General features: G+C 44.9%; 2 protein-coding genes across 7 annotated transcripts in view; both read left to right on the top strand.

The window, feature by feature from the left end:
* The window catches only part of evi5b (ecotropic viral integration site 5b), a 38,163-nt gene extending 28,842 nt beyond the window's left edge, over positions 1 to 9,321 (top strand). For all 6 annotated transcript variants that reach the window (XM_030727125.1, XM_030727128.1, XM_030727127.1 and 3 more), the window contains 2 exons: positions 4,289 to 4,384; positions 7,598 to 9,321. In XM_030727125.1, coding sequence (XP_030582985.1) covers positions 4,289 to 4,384; positions 7,598 to 7,876 — 375 coding nt within the window. In that variant the 3' untranslated portion in view covers positions 7,877 to 9,321. The remainder of the gene's footprint in view (positions 1 to 4,288; positions 4,385 to 7,597) is intronic.
* Positions 9,322 to 9,525: 204 nt separating this feature from the next.
* Positions 9,526 to 14,499, top strand: gfi1ab (growth factor independent 1A transcription repressor b). Its single transcript, XM_030727783.1, has 7 exons — positions 9,526 to 9,570; positions 11,576 to 11,689; positions 12,174 to 12,362; positions 12,738 to 13,114; positions 13,392 to 13,529; positions 13,670 to 13,835; positions 13,950 to 14,499. Exons 2-7 carry the CDS (start codon positions 11,578 to 11,580, stop codon positions 14,126 to 14,128), a joined length of 1,161 nt encoding a protein of 386 aa, XP_030583643.1. The 5' UTR covers positions 9,526 to 9,570; positions 11,576 to 11,577; the 3' UTR covers positions 14,129 to 14,499.
* Positions 14,500 to 19,664: the final 5,165 nt, after the last annotated feature.

Below are 19,664 nucleotides of genomic sequence, written 5' to 3'. Positions count from 1 at the left end.
AACATCAGGTTTTGTTTAAGTTGGTTCTGAATGTTCAAAGATTTGTGGCAGACAGTGATTAATTTGCTCTTCGGTTTCTGACGAGGGTGTTACAGGAACTGTGGTAAATGCAAATGCAACTCCTACTGCTCTGATTGTCTACCAAGTTTTTAGTCATATATGGTGATTTGCTCTTTGTGCTGTGACAGTTTTCTCAAAATTAGATTTAGAAAAAAATCCCAATAAGCTGTCGTGTGCAGTGTTGCAGTGTCATAACCTTTGTGTCATGATAATGTGGAGTTTTAGTTTTCTATAAACCATCATAAATATCTGTAGCCATCCACAGAACCTCGTACCAAAACGACTCAGTTTATCCAGCTGGTGCTTCTGCACCTGCAGTTTTGATGTAAGGTGGTGGATAAAGTGTTGGTGCCTCAGAGGAACGCTGCAGCGTGCCTCCCCCGTCAGATGAACCCACCTGTGCCGCCTTCTTCACCTTTTGCCCGGTTCTCTCTCGAAGTTTCCTTGAACTCTAATTTCTTGAATGACGCTTCAGATGATGGAAACTGCATTCTGAAAGCTCTTTGGTATCTTTACCTTACCTTCCTGTGCGTAACTGACATCAGTTTGCTTCATTTTCAGATCGCCAGCTGACTAATTCGTACCTTCACCTGGTTTAGTCCTCGTGAAGTGATGACATCTCTGACTGCTTGGCATTTTAATCGATATGTTATCTGTCCCGGGGTGTTAGTCTTCATGCAAAGTAAACAGCTCATTTAAACACTGACCAAAGTGCTGCACAGGAAGTGATTTAAAGAAACAACAAATGAGTAAAAACAGTTTTGGGTGCATCATATGATTATCTGCAGAGGGCATTAATACAGGTCATAAAGGCAAACATTTGGTCTAAACTGGCAAAAAAAAACAATTTCAATAAGATTTAATTAAAATCTGACCAGGATGACGAGGCTGGTCAGATGGAGCTGGGCTGCCAGTGCAAGCACTCGTACAGTAATGTGAGAGAGAACACCCTCACTAAGAGGGTCAGCAGCAGTCAGGTGGTGCTGATCAGATGCAGTCAGCGAGTGTGAGCACCTCTATAACAGCAGAGGGTTTGTTTGCTGCTCTGCAGCATTTAGGTGTGTGTGTGTGTGTGTGTGTGTGTGTGTGTGTGTGTGTGTCGGGAATTAACCTCACGGTCAGATTCCAAAGAAAGCGTTCCAGTCGTGCTTCTGTTGAGTTCAGGAGGGAAGGTGTGACTGTGGCTGAAGCAGCTGATGGGACTAATTACTAGAGTTTGTTAATAACGGCCTGTCATCACTTCCTGTTGTTTCCTGCTCGAGCTCGCTCTCTGGTTTTACTTTAAATCCACATTCAGCATTTTAGGCGTCATGTCTACAGTTGGGTCTGTAACTGTTTGGCTGATGGTGCATCGTTTAGCATCTTTGCAGCACCACAGTGGACTTTAAAATTAATATGTGAAGACTTCAGCTTTAATCCAAAGGGATTATTGAAGTGGTGCGTTGACGGTTCAGGAATCAGACATTTTCATACAGGTTCAGAATTGGACAATAACGCCTAAAAAATTTAGGTTAATCCCCTTGAATTAGAGCTGAAAGTCTGTACTTCAAAAGTGAAAGCAGTATGCTAACCTGTTCCATACACACTGCTAACACAGAACTAGCAGCAAGAGAGCCCTGAGACCAGAGTGAGGCTCAAAAGGAGTTCGTGCAGACTCCAAGCAAGCAGCCACGGCTTGATTTTCCACACGTAACATAAGCAGAGGCGAACGGGGCTTTGGGATCTCGTGTTTCTACCTGTGCATGTTCCTCCGGTGGAGTCAGCGGCACCACAAAATGTTTCTGTGAAACTGTCAGCTTTGTAGTAAAACTGAAATATGTTAGTTCTGGGTTTGTGCAGATATGTGGGCAGATGAAGAGTTCAGGGTTGTCATGTTAACTGGCAGTCACACATGCAGCACTCAGGCAGTGCAGCAAATGACTTCTTTCTGCAGCCGGTAAATAAATGAAAGCATTCCTCTGGTTATATTGATGTTAATCTATCATTTCCTTTAATGGAGTCAAACTGGAAACTTTGGCTCTCCGGTGAGTCCTGATGGAAACAGTTGTGACTTAGTGCTTCTTAAATAACCTCTGCAAATATATTCATGAGTTTTAGGGTGTTTTTGATCATCATAGCTGGACGCCATTCTATTTATAAGCTTGACACCTACAAAAGCCTCCCCCTCTTCCCCTTCAGAGGCACAGTGTGGTCTGAGGTTTGGTTACTAAGTGATGGAGCAAAAACACTGAAAAATTGACTGCTGCCGCCCTCGTGCTTTTTAATCTGCATAATGAACTCTGACTCGAATCTGTAAGAAAGACGGTGCAGCGAGGGTCGCCTTTACACCTTACTGCCTTTTATTAGCGGTGTGTAGAGTTCATATTGCAGACTTTTTTTCTGGCGGTGCCACAGTATGAAATCACTGTGCCTTTGGGCTCTTTGGTCTGTGGTTTGGTTACCGTCTCAATACCCAGCAGGTAACATTTTGGTTTGATTTAGAAGAAAAGCTAAAAAAAAAAAAAAAAGCACCAGTTTCTTAGCTTTGTCGTCAGAGGTGGTGACACACGGCGGTGACGGTTCGCACCTCGGTTTTCATATAAGAGGTCAGATGTAGTCGGGCTGTGACGGTGACTCTCAGGAGTTACTCAGAGCTGGAGCCGGTGCTGATGCGGGATCATTGCATCAAATATGTGTGTGAAGCCAGAAAATGCTGCAGAGATTTAAAGAGCAGATGAAGAGTGATGATAATAAAAAGTGTTTTGCAGAAACAGGTTTTCGTGTCTAGAAGGGTTTGTGTGTAGGATTCTTTCACTATCACAGCCATGGTTTCTGTTGTCTTTGGCTTTATAGGAAGTGGTTTCTCATCTTGAAGCAGCAACTCTGCCAAAGGTGACATGCATGGTTTATTTTGAGGTTTCTGTGACATACTCAGAGATTTATACTAAAAGTTTTAGCCTGTAAATGTGTGTGTGCGTCACGCTGATATTGGGAATGAATCTGTATCGTTGCATCGTTGCAGTGACCGTGTTTTTATCCCCGCCACATCTATTTGTTTGCTTCCTCCCCGAGGCTGAATTCTTGGTAAATTTTCACACGTCTCACAGACGTCAGAATGACCTCCTCATCATCACCGCGATGATGAAGATGAGTGTGAAGAAGCCGACTGATACGATGCATTTCATCATTTCATGTGAACTTTTTTATGAGCTGTGATTTTGCCCACTTGCTCAGGATGTGATGATAAAGGACGGTGTCCTTGTCTGATGCTGAGGTCAAAGGGCAAATTTAACCTGTATTAATTCAGAGGAGGACTTTTTTTAAAAGGCAGAAAGCCCCTGCACTGCTGTGTTAGATCCAAACAAAGCCACATCAGTGTGAGAGCGAAGAAACACAGAGAACGCGTTTCTGAGAGACGTCTGAAGTTCCTGGCCACAGCCTGACACCTGGTGATTCACACAGCTGAACACCAGGAAGTCTTCATTAACTGCCTGTCCTTGTCGTTGAAGCGTTTTGGAGCAGCAAAACCTCAAAAACAACAGTTTCTTGGAATAATCTCACTTGTTTAGACCTCTCCAGGCCTTTGGGGACCTGCCAAATTCAGCCCCACCTCACCACAGGAATCAAAAAGCTCAACTGTGCTCAGGGGTGGTGTTCAGGCAGCGAGGACTCGGTGTCACCTCTTTAACTTGACACCCCACCTCTTTCTGAGCGCACACCATCCCTTTTTTTTCAGTCTGGGTGCTGCTGCCTGTGTTTTGAGCGTGTCTCAGTGTGGAACTGGCAGGTTCAGGGGTGTGATTGAGGTTAGAAATAGAAAACGTGTTTGTCTCCTGCAGATGTCTTCACTTAGGAAGGTAAACATCACATGGCCTGTTTAACTGTTAGAGGCGACAAGCAGCCTCATCCCCAGGGCCTCAGGAGGAAATCAAGCACAAGTGACATTGTTTTGTGTTTCCCGAGACATCTGTCACTTTGGTAGCCCGCCGTACATGCAGGGTATTTTGTGATGATGCTTTTTTTAGCAGTGGGGCTCACAGCTGCCGCTATCTGTCCTGCCTGTGAAGGAGAGCTCATAAACAAGACATGTAAGCGCAGTTTCCTCAAACCCTTTTTATTTAAGTCTGGTAAATATGCCATGAATTTTGAAGATTTTGTCCCTGCAGATCACCTACAGAATCCTAAAAAAAAGCCATGTTTGCCTCCTGCTGCTGCAGATGTTTGACGGTGGTGTGTTTGGTCCCGACAGAAAGAAGAAGGAAAGGTCCAAGGACAGCTGAACCACACGGACTCGAGCCAGTACATCCGCGACCTCAAAGACCAGATAGCAGAGCTACAGCACGAGGTGAGACTCCTCACAGCGAGCTGCATCTTCACCTCTGATCTCACTGCCATCGCGTTTTGGGTTTTTTTTTGTAGAAGTTGAGATTTTTTCTTGTTGTAAATGCTTTGATCAAAATTTCACAACATTCCTTCAGATATGGTTTTACTTTGACTTGAACAGATTAGTCGAAGTGTTAACTACGCCCAGAGACTTCCTGTGTGGAGCTGATGCTGCTGATCCTCGTGCAGATTAACAAACACGACTTACAGATGTTTAAAAGCAGGATTTTACCAAACATAGAGCCAAGATGGACAGACCTTTGAGTGTGGTAAAATGTCACAAGTGACATCAGAAATGACACATGTTCCCCAGAATCTCATCACCTTAGTCACCTTTATTCATGAGTATTATTATGGGCCCTGTTGAGCTCATGTCTCAGAGTCATTTCCCTTCTCTTCAGAGAACCCGCCAATGAGTCTTTATTATTTTAAGTGTGAGCAAAACTGAAAGTAGAGTGGCTCAAGTCCCACCATCCTCCGCCCGCACAATTTCAATTAAAACCTGCATCACACTGCTGGAAATCGTAGGTGCAGCAGCTCAGTGATTAGATCATGATTTCCTCTCACATGACAGCAACAGGAAGGCAGTGTGCCAAGTTTAGACAGGCCCAGGTAAACGTAGGCTCGTCTTTCTGTTGCTGCTGCTTTTATGTGCTGTGCTCTGAACTGGCCTCTGAATGCATCTCTTCCTACACGACTGTCTGCTGCGCGGCAGGCCGCCCCAGGTGAGTGGTTTCAGATATGCTGTGTAACACCTCCACCTTTCCAAGTCTGACCTTGTGTTGATCTTCACCCGAGCCCTCTGTAGGCCTGTGTCATTCACGGTGTAGGAGACGGTCCCGAGTGCTTCATGGTGAACACGCCTCTAACCGGAGGTGGGGGGGGGGGGTTAACTCAGAACACACTCCTCCAAAGCTGGTGGAGTCCTTCGATCAGTTATTCTCGAAAAGATGCAAACCCGGTTCCAAAAGTTTACAAATCTCATAAACTCAGATTTTATTCACAGTACAACATAGAAAACAATCGACCGTTCAAACTTAGACATTTTATTCTTTAACAAAAAATCTTCTCATTTTTAATTGGATGGGAGCAAAGTTAGGACGGGAGGCGGGAAAAGCTGGAGGAACGTTTTGTAACTGATGGTTGGAGACAACAGAACATCTCAGAAGTAAAGTGCGTAGAGCTTCACCTGTGAAGGTTTACAAGGTGTGGAACAATTTCAGAATAATGTTCCTCTCTGATAGTCTCATCACGTACAGGACATAATGTTAAAGACTCCGTGCTGCAGAGTGGGCATCACGCCCCGTCCCAGCTTCTTTCAGACGTGTTGCTGCCATCAAATTTAAAATGAGTGAATATTTAATACAGTGCATTTTTTATGTTCTGTTTGGGTTTATGGCAAATATGAGTTTGAGATTTGCAAATATCGTGTTCGGTTTATATTTTACAGACTCGACTCCTTTGTTATGGTTGTACTTGGGATAAAGCACTAATTTTCCCCTTCGTACCAGCTGCACCGTGTTAATAACTGACCGATTTAAACCTTATTAAGGCTTAAAGTTTACATTATTTACAGCTGTCTGCCAGGCTTCACTCATTAACTGGAGCTCTCTGCACATTTTATCAGTATTTAGTTGTACTTATCATTAATGAGCTGGTATTTGTGTCTGTGTATTGAATCCATAGTTTTCTCACATTAGCTGAAAACTTGGCGCTCCACCCTCTCATTTAAATATGCTTCAAAGTAACAGTGTGGCTACAAGCTAATGGGTGAAGCCTATATTGGAGTACCATCTTTTATATACAGGCAGTGTAAAACATTCCTGGTCAAGTAACTGAAAAATAATATTCCCGTCCAATAACAGACACTTCCCTGAGCTCTGAGGCTTTGGAAGCACCTTAAACCGTCTCCTATGCCGTCTTAATAAGGATACGACTCCTTGTCCCAAATCCCGACTCCGACTTTAGACCATTCGTGCTGGGGTTGCAGCAAAGATGGTATATTTGCTCTGTGAGTGCAGATGGTGATAAAATGATAGAGCTCAAAACTTTGGAATAAACTTTTGGAGTAAACTTGTATTCTCTCTCAGTATACATGAAATCAATATTTTTATAGCATTAATTATGAAACCCAGACACTCACCGGCTGTATACTGCTGCTGCCTGTCATGCCTTTGTTCCTCTTTGTTGCTGGTTGACCTGCATGTTGGAGCTGTGGAGACATTGCATCATATTTATGTTCCTGGTTAAATCCTCTGGCTGCCAGTTTGTTCCCATCAGTCTCTGTTCTCCGAGTTTGCACATCAGAAATGATCCCAGAGGGTTCGAGTCAGCTTCAGCCTCTCACTCGGCCATCAACCTGCTTTGTTTTTATAGCTGCAGCAGAAAAATGTGTAAATACAGTTATGCTGTGAATTCAGAACAAACACCTGTATGAATGTGTAGTGATAGTGGAAGTTTGTACGGTGCTGGTAGTGCAGGCTCCTCTGACCAATCGTGTCTGAGCAGGTTTTGGTTGGACAGAACAGGAATGCCCTCTCTAAGGTTTGATTAAAAGACAAAAATAATTCAGCTGTCAGTGTCATTACAGCCATTTTTATACATTCAAATTTAAACTTGATGCTTCAGAGGCGCAGTGGCAGAAATAAACCTGACGCATGACGATCTCAGAGTGAGAATGAGCCGAGGATGGAGAGATCCTCTTTGTGCACCGTGCAGATTTCTCTGACTGCGTGCTGCACGTTGGGATTGGCTGATGGAGGTGATGCTTAAAATGAAGAAGCTGCTGATTAACCGTCGCTGCTCCCGTCCTGCTGCCACGCCTCAGCTCCTCCGCTGTCTGTAACGAGCAGTTTTCGCTCCCTTTAGGCCGACTCTCCTCTGTGTGCGGGCCTTCTGCACTCCCTGACATCACACTGAGCCAAAGTAGAAAAAAGCTGTCACAATCCAGGCGTTTAGAGTGGGGGGGGGGCTCACAGGAATTATATTTGCTGACCTCATTATCTGATACTTCAGCTGTATTTAGTGTGAGCACCTCCCATTGTAACAGCATATTTATGGCAGAAAATAAGGAAAAACGTAATATTTGTAAGACGTTGTGTAGCTGGTGCAGCACAGCAGTTGGATCTGTGGGGGTTTGTGTGGCTCCTCACTCTCTCTCTGCTTGCTTTTGCAGATTCGCTGCTTAAAAGGACAGAGGGGGGGCTTGTCCAGTCAGCCCGCTTTTGATGGGATCCACATCGTCAATCACTACGGGGCGGATGACGAGTCTTACCAGTCTTCAGATGACGATGGGGTCAAGATCTCCACCCTGCAGGTCCCCCAGCAGAGGAGCCGTATCAAACTACACCCCAAACTCGAGGACAGCGACAGCGATGAAGAGGAGGAGGAGGACGGAGAGGCCCTGCGGCTCTCCGTTCCTCAGAGCAGCAGCCACAAGACCACCGCCGTGTGAGCAGCACCCCCCCCCCCCCCCCCGGAGGCTGTCAGCACTAACTGTGGAGGAGAGGCTCATCCAGCACCATTTCAGAGAAACAAAGAAATGCATCATCATCATCATCATCATCATCATTTCATATCCTGAGAATCAAACGTGGATTTCATTTGTTTACATTTTGTTGAGGGCAGCGAGCAGGTCAGTCTGGACCTCAGAATGAAATCATGAAGCATCAGAGACTCTGCTGGGCCGCCAGGCCTGACGGGGTGGGGGGCTCTGTCACACCTGACCCCTCCTGGAGGTACAACACAGTGAGAGAGACTGTGCAATAAAACACTCTATATTACACACTTCATGTTTTTATATTTTAAAGCATTTTATACATGAACAGAAATGTGTCCATGCCGTTACTACTAAGTGTCCATCATGCAGAGTCGTGTGTGTGTGTGTGTGTGTGTGTGTGTGTGTGTGTGTGTGTGTGTGTGTGTGTGTGTGTGTGTGTGTGTGTGTATAAATATCTATATTTCTAATGTGTTGGTGGTCAGAGCCTGGTATCAAAGTGCTTCTATCAGCCAGCGATGACTTTTTGGCCTTAACACGTGCCGCACGCCTTTTAAGGTCAATGTGACATACGTGTAGATATGTAAATGTGTATCATGTTATTCCTTTTGAACTTGAAAATATGTATCTATTGCATATCTGATGTTTTGAATATATTGTACATTTGAGAATAAAGGGACGTATAATTTAGAGTAAAACATAACAAATCCTGCTTTAGGGCGGTGAACTCCTGGTAGAATATTAACCAATCACCACCTGTTAGAAGCCTTCAGCTCTGTTTTCAAAGCAGCCAGCATGAATAATAATAATAATAATAATAATGATAGGTGCAGATGGGGACAGGCTTATTTCTTAGCTACTGTTGCTGTTGTAACAAGAAAGCAGCATGATCTTACTTTCATGATGAGGTAAAAGGAGAAAGTTGCTCCTGCGTGCACCACATCTGCTGATGACTCAGACCTGAATGATGCCTCTCATCTGTTCTGCTGTCACTAACCTGCACAGAATGGATGAAGCTGAAATAAAAGAGCACTTAACACAACCTGGCAACCAATCAGGACTGGCAACACGTTACCAAAGCGAGGTGTGTGTTCTGGATCCGTGAGCAGCTCCGTCTCAGCCCCGGACGTGCATTTCTGCAAATGACCTGAACACTAAATTCTGTATGAATCCAGGAGGCCGGCAGAGAGTGTGACTCTGAGCAGGTGGTGATGATGATGCTAAAGTCCCTTTGGTGATCGAACAGGAGAGGAACACATTATGGCACTTTTTGAGTGTGCAGTGCAGTAAGGACACACACTATGATGCAGTCAGCACTCTGCAAACTAAATGAGATTGTTTTATGTGTGTGTTTGTGTGAGAGTGTGCGTGAGAGATGAATTCACAATAAAAATGTCTGATAACGTCCTGTCCTGGTGTCTGCTGTAAATGGTGGCTGCAAACCTCTAACCAGAGTCTCCTGTGCAGGCTGAGCAGCACATGTGGGATGTTGAGCCTCAGCCTGCCTTCCTCTAAAGATCTCAGCTTAGATTGACTGTTTCAGGAAGTGATTTTTCTCGCGGTTTTCAAAGCTGAGCCTCAACTACTAATCATTTCATGCAGAAAACCACATTTTAAAAAGCATCTGTCTTCAGCACTGAAAGATTTACCAGGTTTGTATTTTTTTTATTCCCCAAAATGCGGATGAGTCGGTGTTGGACAGTCGGAGCTCAGGGCGATTCAGATTGAACTGTTATTAAGTGAGATTTACGATTTTTATTTCTTTCAGTATTTTTGGTGACGGCGCCGCTTATTTCTGTAGCGCGAGCAGGACATAAATCCGATTTTAATAATTTCAATATTCATCTCAAAATTTAGATTTATTATTATGACCCGAATGGGACAAACCCCTCATTCAAACACGCGGTTGGAGGAACATGGCTTGTTTTTTGTTGTTGTTGTTTTTGGCCTTTGCAGATATTCGGGCAGATTTAATGTTTACTATAAAATCAAACTGCCGCGTGGGAGGCGTGAATCATCTGGAGATCTCACATGTAGAGGCGTTTTAAAACTAAATTTCACCGGAGGGCACAAAATATTTCAATACTGCAGAAATAATGACGGAATTAATTAACTGTGTGGTTATAAACAACCGCACATCAAATCAAATCTACTTTCAGATCGCGAACTCATAAAATCCTGCATGTAAATTCTTAAATCTATGCATTATTGTTATTATGTCATTATTACTGTGTGTGTATTTAATTGCACGATGATACAGTTGAGAAACGGTCCGCAGCGGGCAGGAGGGCCTGCTGCAGCTGCTTTTATCGCTGCGGGCTTCATATCTTCACCAAAAAACTGTCTCCGGATGCTGTGACGCGTCTAATCGAGCTGGGACAGATGGTCCTTTGATTTCCTGTCCGTTATTCACTGATAACTGTTTGCATGGAGCCGCAGAGCTGACCGGAGCGGATTTACTGATGTTAAAAAAAATGTACCAGTCAGAGGTTTGGACACTGCTACTGTTTATGAATCTAACCTCTCAAGTCAGGAATCAGAAAAGTTTAAAGCCGCGTTTGTCACATACCCGGGAGGCTTTTGATCAAACGTCTCACATCTTTTTATTGCACCTGCCGTGGATGAAAGGCACCAGGACGCACGACTCCGTTACTGATCCGCGCGTAATGACGCTCTGATCTGCGACCCGCGCGAACTGAAAACAAACTGTCTCCGTTATTTGCTTCTTCCTCTCGGGGGACTGTGAAACGGTCACCGCGGGCGTTAGGGCGGGCAGTGTCTGTCACATAATAACACTTTATGGGCTCCAGTGACCACCGGACCGGGACGAAACTTCGCGACACTTTGAGGCGTTTTTTATGTGAAGATTTATTCTGAATTTATGATTTTTCTTCCTGCTGTTTATAAGCAGCCAGTGACGCTCGATTTTTGATCGCAGCCTGGAGCCAATCGCGTCAAAGTTTCCCCCACCCCTTTATTTTACCACTACGTGCTACTTCAGGCTGCTCCGCAAGGCACCCTGGGGTGTCCGGGTTTCCTCTCTCCCTGCCCCCTTTAAAGACTGAGTCAGGCGCCGATAAAGCCAGTATCACCTCTCCTGATTGCCACGGGCTCCACAGGAGACGCGAGAGGTTCAGCAGCTCCGGGCGGCGGAATAAACACTGCAAAAAGTCTGGCCAAAGTCCCCAAAAGACCTACTGTCCACGTTTGAAAAAAATAGTTCCTTTCTGTTTATTCCATCAGCGTTTCCGGTAAGAAAAGCAGGGCAGGGGTCAAACACTGTGAGCTCGTCAGGTTCAGTTCTGAAATGAGTGAGTTTGCTCAAAAGACACCAGACAGCAGGTCGCCCCCGCCGCAGACGGTTTTCCTCTTACCTGCTGCGAACTGCGCGGACTAAAACACTGCAGCCAGAGGTTTTTTGTTTTTTTGCAGCGCAGTGAGCTGTGGCGAGCCGCCGTGACACCTGTCCGTGTGACACCTGGCAGGCGGGACAGAGTGCGCGCATGCTCCGTTGTCAGGTTGAAATCTCTTTAAAGCACTTGGGACCAACATCTCCACAGCAGTAGAGATCAAATCTTGGAGCGAGCGGCCTCGGGCACGGGAGGACTCCTCTCTGCAGCTGGATTATTGTCAGTGATTTGTCCTGTCGCACTTCAGAGATGCCCCGCTCCTTCTTGGTGAAGAGTAAAAAGGCGCACAGTTACCACCAGCCCCGGGGCTTTGAGGATGACTACAGCAGGCTGGACACGATCCTGGCGCACATATGCTCAGGTATGTAAAATGAGCTTTTCTCCTCTTTTTAAACTGAGACTTTAAATGCTGCGTTTGCATCTAATTGAGGGGATATTTATCAAGGCTAAAAGATATTTTTGATCGCAACATTTACAGCATCAATAATGCTTTAAATGCTTCTATATTATTAAACACAAAGGGACGTTATAATTACTTCAATTTACTATTTAAAGTACTGTTCAGTCAGTGCAGTTTCACTGAAAAAGGCTGAACTAATTAAAATTATGTACTTGGATACTGAGACTCAAATCTATTTAAATATCAGAGCTGCGTTTTCTTCTCTGTTACAGCACTGTCATTATATATATATATATATATATATATATTCTGTTATGGGGAAAACCTTTGATCTTATTTTCACAAACCGGCGATCATCGGAATCATTTAGCCGCCGTTTGAAAACAGCGTCAGAGCGGCTTTCAGTCTGTCACCTGTCCTTAAGATGCTCACTTGTTCTTCTCAGACGGAGATAAACTCCCGGAAGAAGACACGGACACATCGATGGACAGGTACGACCTGTCTCCGGACATCCACCTGAGCGATGCTCCAGATTTCTCCCCCAAGTCTCCGCTGAGCTGCGCCGACAGTCTGTGCCCTCGCTCCCCGGACTACGAGGACTTCTGGAGGCCTCCGTCCCCCTCCGCCTCACCGGGTGGGTACACACACACGCACGCGCGGGCGCGCGCACACACACTTCATGTACGCATTAAAGAGCAGAACCTGTAACGCGTTCAGGACGCGCAGGTCCAGTTCAAACTTTACGGGTTCATTTTTCACCACGTTTTAGACTTCTGTGGGTTTTTTTTTATTTGTTTGTTTTTTGCAGTCGTTCTTCACAGAAATTTGTTTTCATTCATTTTAATAAATCATATTAATTTTCTAAATATCTGCTTTTTTTTTTTTTTAATATACATTCATCACGTGGTTATTCTGAAACAGCATTAATGAGCCCTCTGAGGCCCCGCGGATCTCTGGAAACGCCCCTCCGGCCTGCTTTCGTTACATTTCTGTTTGCTCTGCTCTCCAGTTGATTCGGAGAAATCTCTGTCTCCGCTGGTGGACGAGACTCAGCCCTTCGCTGTTCCCTTCCGGCCGTACGCCTGGAACAGCAGCTACCCGGGGCCAGAGCTGAGGCCTCCGGTGCAGCCAAGCCTGCACACGGGCATAGAGGTAGAAAGAGGCCCGGCTGCGATGGGCTTCTACGGGGACAGAAGCGCGCACCAGGCCCTGTATGCAGACAGAGGTCTGGGAGAGAAGACCTTTGGTAGCTACAGGAGGCACGCTGCTCTGCTGTTTCCTGAGGCAGGCCTGCACGGGAAAAGCCACAGCGTGAGCGGCCAGTCTGACCTGCTGTGCTCCAGCCTCCTCCTGAGCGGAGCCTTCAAGTGCGTCAAGTGCAGTAAGGTAAGGATGGGGAACGATCCCAGGCACGAAGAGAGGCGCAGCAGTTTTACAGAATGCGGTTTAAATATCTGTGAAAAACACCGATAACTTCATGCCGTAGGATAATCTGATTAAGGCCCTAAAAAAAGACGCAGTGCAGCTGCTGCTTTTTGGCTGACCTCTGACCTTTCCATGAGAGGAAAAAACAAACACTTGACTATCCAATTACACCGAATCGAATTAAAGTGTTTTTTGCACATGTGAAACCTTTGTTAACATGACATCACCGCCTCTTCAGGTGTTTTCCACTCCGCACGGTTTGGAGGTGCACGTCCGGAGATCGCACAGCGGCACCAGGCCGTTTGCATGCGAAATCTGCGGCAAAACTTTCGGACACGCAGTGAGCCTGGAACAACACAAGGCCGTGCACTCTCAGGTATTTTCACACCTCAAACCACAAGATGCAGTTTGCACCCTTTTCTTTTTTGGGTTCACATCTTTTTCACCTCCTTCCTGTGAGGCGCGGACGCGCTGACTCGAAGCTGTGACTAAAGCAGGCCTCTGCTCACGTTTCAGGAAAGAAGCTTCGACTGCAAAATATGCGGTAAAAGTTTCAAGCGGTCTTCAACTCTGTCGACTCACCTGCTTATTCACTCCGACACGCGGCCGTACCCGTGCCAGTACTGCGGCAAAAGGTTCCACCAGAAGTCTGACATGAAGAAACACACCTTCATTCACACAGGTGAGCGGAGGAGCCTGCATCTGCCAGGACTGCGCTGCGCACAATAAAGAACGTAATTTCTGGACTCCTTTAATAAAAACGTAATTAAAAATTTTTTTTTTTTTTTTTTCCCAGGTGAGAAGCCGCACAAATGCCAGGTGTGCGGGAAGGCGTTCAGCCAGAGCTCCAACCTCATAACGCACAGCAGGAAACACACCGGATACAAACCTTTCGGCTGCGACCTCTGCGGCAAAGGTTTCCAGAGGAAGGTGGATCTGAGGAGACACAAGGAGACGCAGCACGGCCTGAAATGAACTCACAATCACCGACTGCAGGGCGTTTATTCCGGGGAAGCCGCTCCCTCAGTCGTCCAACCAGAGGACACATTTTTGGCTTTGTTTCTCATGTATCTTATTAAAAGCGCATCGAATATATATTTAACGGCAGGTGATGTTTTAATTTATTTTTATTAAGAAAACGAAACCGAGGTTTCACGGACAGTGTGGAGACACTAAGGACCCCAGCCCACTGCGGAATGTTACCGGCTCAGAACCAGAGATAAGCTGTGGACTTTAAAATGTCTGACATGTATAAAAATAAATGTGTTTATGCCCTAAACCCAAAATATTAGCGGTCACACCTCAATAACCGGCAGAGCCGCAAAGACAGACGCACGTCTGCGCGTGTTTGCTGTGACCCCCCCCCCCCCCCCCCCCCCCCCATCACGGAGCTGGGATCTTTGGTCAGTTTTGCACATTTTCTTGTCAGAATAACTTTTTTGTTATCGTTTACAAATAAATATTAATTCTCTTCAAATGTGTTCCCGAGTTTCATGTTTATTCCAATTACGGTTTATATAAATTTACGGTGAAAAGAAGCCAGAAAAATTAAAATGATTATAATAAAATTAAATATTTACTTTTGTCAGTTATCACCAGACGCATCTGAAGATTTAATGTTTTTTCACATTTTTCTCAATCTGAGCTTAAATTACTTCATCTCACACACACACACACACACACACTCTGTGAGCATCTCCCTGCTGTGATTGGGGCCCAGACGCTCCTGTTTATTTTGACCACTGCAGACAGGTGTTTGCACCTTAAACACTCTGAGCTGATTTAACCGTTAACCAAACGCGTTTCACCCTCATGGCTGTTATTTGGGGGGAGAAGGAAAAAAGAAAAGCCATAACATGTGGCAGCTGTGATCCTGGGAAAAATCATCCTGTCAAAGATCCTCTACTGCTACATAAACAATACATGAAATGATTTAATCTGATAAAGAAAAATGCTCAGTGGAAATATGACAGCACATTTTAGAAACAGGTGGTATCCCTGTCACAGGGACTGTTTCCACAGATAGAATCAGTTTATTACTGTGGGTGAAACTGGTTTGGTGACCTTATAGATCTAAAGTTTCCTTATTAATCATCCGATTCTTCCAGTCTCATCTTTTTAACTCCAACACAAACGCGGTGAAAAGAGAAACAATCACTTTGTCGTCTTCTCTCAACATTGATTGAAATCAGTGACTCACAAGGATTTTCTCTGCCTCACTTCCCTCAAAATCCTACAACATGCAGTCCTGCGAAAACACTGAATATTTTAAAGGCTGGAATGAGCAGATGAAGGGAGAACAGGGATGAGCAGGAGCTCGTTTAAGCTGCTGCTGCACGGCAGCGGCTCGCTTATTCGTTTTCAGTGAGAATAAATGTTTGATTCTAACAAAGCTTCAGTTTAGAAAAGGCTCCTTTAAAGGAAGTCTGTAAAGAAATAAGAGTTTGAGCTGCTTTCTGTTCAGACTGCTCACAGGGGACTGAAGCGGGATGAAGCTGAGTTTGCCATTAAGTGCCTTTAACACTCTGAGGGGGCCCCGAGCCACCAACCTCACCACAGGCCTTTGAAGCGAGCAGCTTCTCTCAGGTGTGGTGCCTCACTGCTGGGCAGAACAGGTAGACCTCTGCTGAGCTCCTCTCATAACTTCGTTTAAGCAGCTGAGCAAACCGGATGCTTTTTATCTCAGAGTCTTGATGATGAGTCCCTCTGAGAGGAGCTCTTCAAGCACAATCTCAGAGAGCAGCAGAGCTCTTCAGCCATTAGGCTGGCCAGATTTCCTCCAAGGCCACGGCTGAATTTTTTTTTAAAGCTGCTGCCTCGAGGCATATGAAATATGAATAGAATATGGCTCGATTGATTCAAGCGGGCGAGTAATCAGAGCACTGCAGTCTGAGGTTCAAATCCAGGCCTGCATTTTGGCCCATGAGTGCACGTGGTGCCGAGGAGACGTGCATGCAGAGCTGGGCTCATTTCTTCTGACAGACATGGCTGTGCCATCAGAAAGTTCAGGGTCTGGGTTTTTGTGGTCTCACATGATTTATTATTAATCTAAAATTAAACATGAATAATAAAAGATTGGAGAAACACGAGTGTTTGATTTTAAAATAAGGTGCATGAATTCACAAACTCGACCTAAACAAGAAGATAAATCGTATGTACTTCAGTCAGAATCTGACAGATTTAATAAAAAATATTTTTCACTGTTAAGATCAATGCAAAAATGTGACTTTATCAGTGACTCCCATATTTCAGAGATTATATCTGCACAGATTAGCTCAAATAATCTGAGAAAACAGACCATTTCATTTAAGATCATTTAAGAGTAAAACAGCAGCTGACATCGAGTCAAAATTAACGTATGAATCATTTCAGATGAGAAATGATCAAAAGTGTAAAAAAGGTTCAAATATCTTTGCTAATCCTTTGGCCAATAATTGAAATTAGGAGCTACAGTTTGTTACAACACTGACAGAAACCTCCAGCTGCAGGTACAACCGAGCACAGAAGAGATTTTCTCTCTCAGTGGATTCTTTATAAAATATGTGACTGCTAAAGTGGTTACATTTACAGATGTATGCTTTAACAGTTTGTGCAGGGAGCGTCACAGAGGCACCAGCCTGGGTTTGTTGGAACGACTGTATCAGGTACAGTCAGGGTTACATTAGAAGTAAAGACGGGTGCATCTATAAACTGATACATTTATGTGCAGAAGGAGTGGAAAGTATGAATGAAAAAAAATGAAATAAACCAGATAAACAGTTGTAGTCTTTAAACATAATGAACAGCTGTTAAATGCCAGAGTCACTACAAGCTGGGACCGAATAAATCCGGTAACGGGTTCGGAGACGATGCCGAGCTCAAAGTTTTCCAGATCCTGTTTTCAGGGAGTTAAAACGAGCGTGTTTGAGTTGTGTTCATCCGTCTTTGGTGGGTCGGATCAAAGGACTGGGAACCTCTGCTCATTATAACCTCTTTTAATCTTGTTCCACACAAAAAGTGGCAAAATAAAGCCTGAGAAAAGAGAAAGACGACGTTGCCCCGGGTCAGCGAGCTGTAACCACCTTTAACAGCAGACCCTCGCCTCCTGATTTACGACTGTGATCTGTCACCTGACAGCCCAGAGAAAAGAACGATTAAAGCTTTACATAAAGCACCTCACAGATGAAAAATATACAGCTCACACCCACGCAGCTGACAATATCTGAAAAACATCTGCTGAATGGTGTTTTAGTTTTTATGAGGGTGAAGGAGGAGGGCGCGAGAGAACAAACGTGATTACTTCCCTGAGGGCGTGCAGACCTGTTGTGTATATTGTCATAATAATGCAGTATTTGCTTTCGTGCGCCGTTCAGCAGATTTCACACAGGTTTGACGAGTTACAAGGTGAGATAAGATGCAGCATTTCAGACAGAAAGCTTTGGGGGAAAAGCAGTGATTAATGTGTTTGTATACAGGAAAACTCTCGAGAGATTAAAGGATATAAAACAAAACCGTTTTCTTCTGTTTACACTTTTAATTCGGGAAAGTTTCTGCATCAGAGACTCTCCTGCTTACCTGTCCCCCCCCTCCCCTGTGGCTGACACGCCAAGTAAGCTGGAGTAGATGAAGAGAGGCAGGGCTCACATGGAACACGGCTCTTTTGTTGCAAAGGCTTATTCATTATTCACCTGATCTGAAAAACAGACTGCAAACCAACTGCACAGCTGTCATCAAGCAACAAGGCGTAGACACAAATTATTCATGACGCTGCAAAGAAAAGGCAGCAGAATGAGAGGAAAATAATAACAGGAGACATCAGCGAGGCGGCTGGCGGGCCGAACATGTGCAGGGAGAGCAGGCCTCTCTGGGCTAACATGCTTCCTCCTCCTCGATGGCAGCGCTGGCTGCACCACGCTTCCACACAAATGGACTGGCACGGTCTATAACGCTCTTACACTGCAAGCCACAGTCTCACAGCCACATTTATACAAATGATCTTACGGCTATTTCAGAATCTCTAATCAATCCAACAGGCACATCTGTGGCCTGTGGGAGGAAATTAGAGCACTCAGAGAAAAAGAGAAGACTCCAGTTCACCAGCAGTGCTAACCACTGCTTCTATTAGAGACCACAAATAAACATGACTGCCAACAAAAATCCCAGATTACTGGAGTATCTAGTATCTAGCATCACTGACTCTGAGCCCCACACAACTTTACCTTCCAATAAAACCTCCATAGGTTGGTGCAGTGAAGTCTATAAGAAGATGGCAGCTCTTCCCATCACGTCAGATCTAGGACTCCTGTTCCTGCCCAATCCATCACTGATGGTGTGTGTTCCTATGCGGCTGTGCTTTCACTCACTGGCAGTGTGTCTCAGATCACTGTCAATGAAGGAGGTGCCAGTCAGGTACTTTCCAGATGGTTTTAGATGCTGGATCAAAAACTGATGGTACTTTTCTGCGTTCAGTCAGTGGCACTGGTGTGATTGAGAACTGAGTCAGAAACACAACCAGAGCGTCGCTCTACAGGTCACAGAGGTCAGCGGTGAGGTTATTTGAATCTTTTAAACCACAAAAATCAGTTGTGGTGCTTTTGTTGGTAGAGCTGGGATGGCCCCAGATGTGACAGGAGGGAGCCAACCCTCCTTCAAAACCGCCCTCAGACCCAAAGTGATCATGTTCAGTTTATGTGGATAAGAGGAACCGCGCTGAAACTGTGACATGCAGCCCACTCTGATTGGACCACACCGACCTTCTTGGCCACAGTGAAGACAATACTACAGCAGCTCTCTAATAAGCTCCTCCGTACATACTGAAGACTGAACCAAAAATTTCAAATTTGATTCATCGCTCCATCAGACCTGTTTGTGTAGTTTGGTATCCCTCTGGATTTCCTTCCTTCCTTCCTTGTAACAAAGTGACACAACTGGTCTGTAATGTGTAGACACAACACTGGTTCAACCCTCGAGTCAGGTCCTTTTTATGCTTCAATGAGTCATAGTTCAGTGTTAAGTGGCTTAACAAACAAAAAAGCATCCCTCTGAAAATGGTCGGGTACGAGGACGGGACTGAAATGGGAGAAGCCGGGAGAACTGCTGCTCAAACCACCAACAAACTCTGGCTCCCTGGAGGCAAAATATAAAGAAATGAGGGGCGGCTCAAGACGTGTGCAGTACGATATGTTACTAAGCTAGCCCAGGCTTGTTTCACAGCATAACAATCTGTTCAGATTACTGCAGCATGCATACATGTCTTCATTTTTTTTATTGTCTGGATTATTGCAGTCAATCTTTCACCTCATGATGACTGCATGTGGTAGAAAACAGGTGATGGGATCGTTCACACGTCTTTCAGCTCCTTCTTCACTTTAGAAATGATTCAGAAATGTAATAACTTCAGTTTAAAGAGAGAGCACCCAGCTGCTACACTGTATCCAGATGTTTATGAACTGAGTTTAAGAGTATTATTGCTACCACCAATATTAGATTAATAATCAGGTAACCAGCTTGTTTATACAGCTTTTTTTTTTAC

Source organism: Archocentrus centrarchus, chromosome 4 (assembly GCF_007364275.1).
Source record: "Archocentrus centrarchus isolate MPI-CPG fArcCen1 chromosome 4, fArcCen1, whole genome shotgun sequence".
In the NCBI taxonomy this organism is placed as follows: Eukaryota; Metazoa; Chordata; class Actinopteri; order Cichliformes; family Cichlidae; genus Archocentrus; species Archocentrus centrarchus.
The sequence above is the reverse complement of the archived record's forward strand: the minus strand, read 5'-3'. Positions and strand labels throughout refer to the sequence as shown.

Excerpts from the sequence above, each read along its gene's own strand:
- gfi1ab (XM_030727783.1), top strand. The coding sequence starts at position 11,578 with ATGCCCCGCTCCTTCTTGGTGAAGAGTAAAAAGGCGCACAGTTACCAC. Across the intron at positions 11,690-12,173 it reads CCTGGCGCACATATGCTCAG|ACGGAGATAAACTCCCGGAA; the intron begins GTATGTAAAATG and ends TGTTCTTCTCAG. Across the intron at positions 13,836-13,949 it reads ACACACCTTCATTCACACAG|GTGAGAAGCCGCACAAATGC; the intron begins GTGAGCGGAGGA and ends TTTTTTTCCCAG.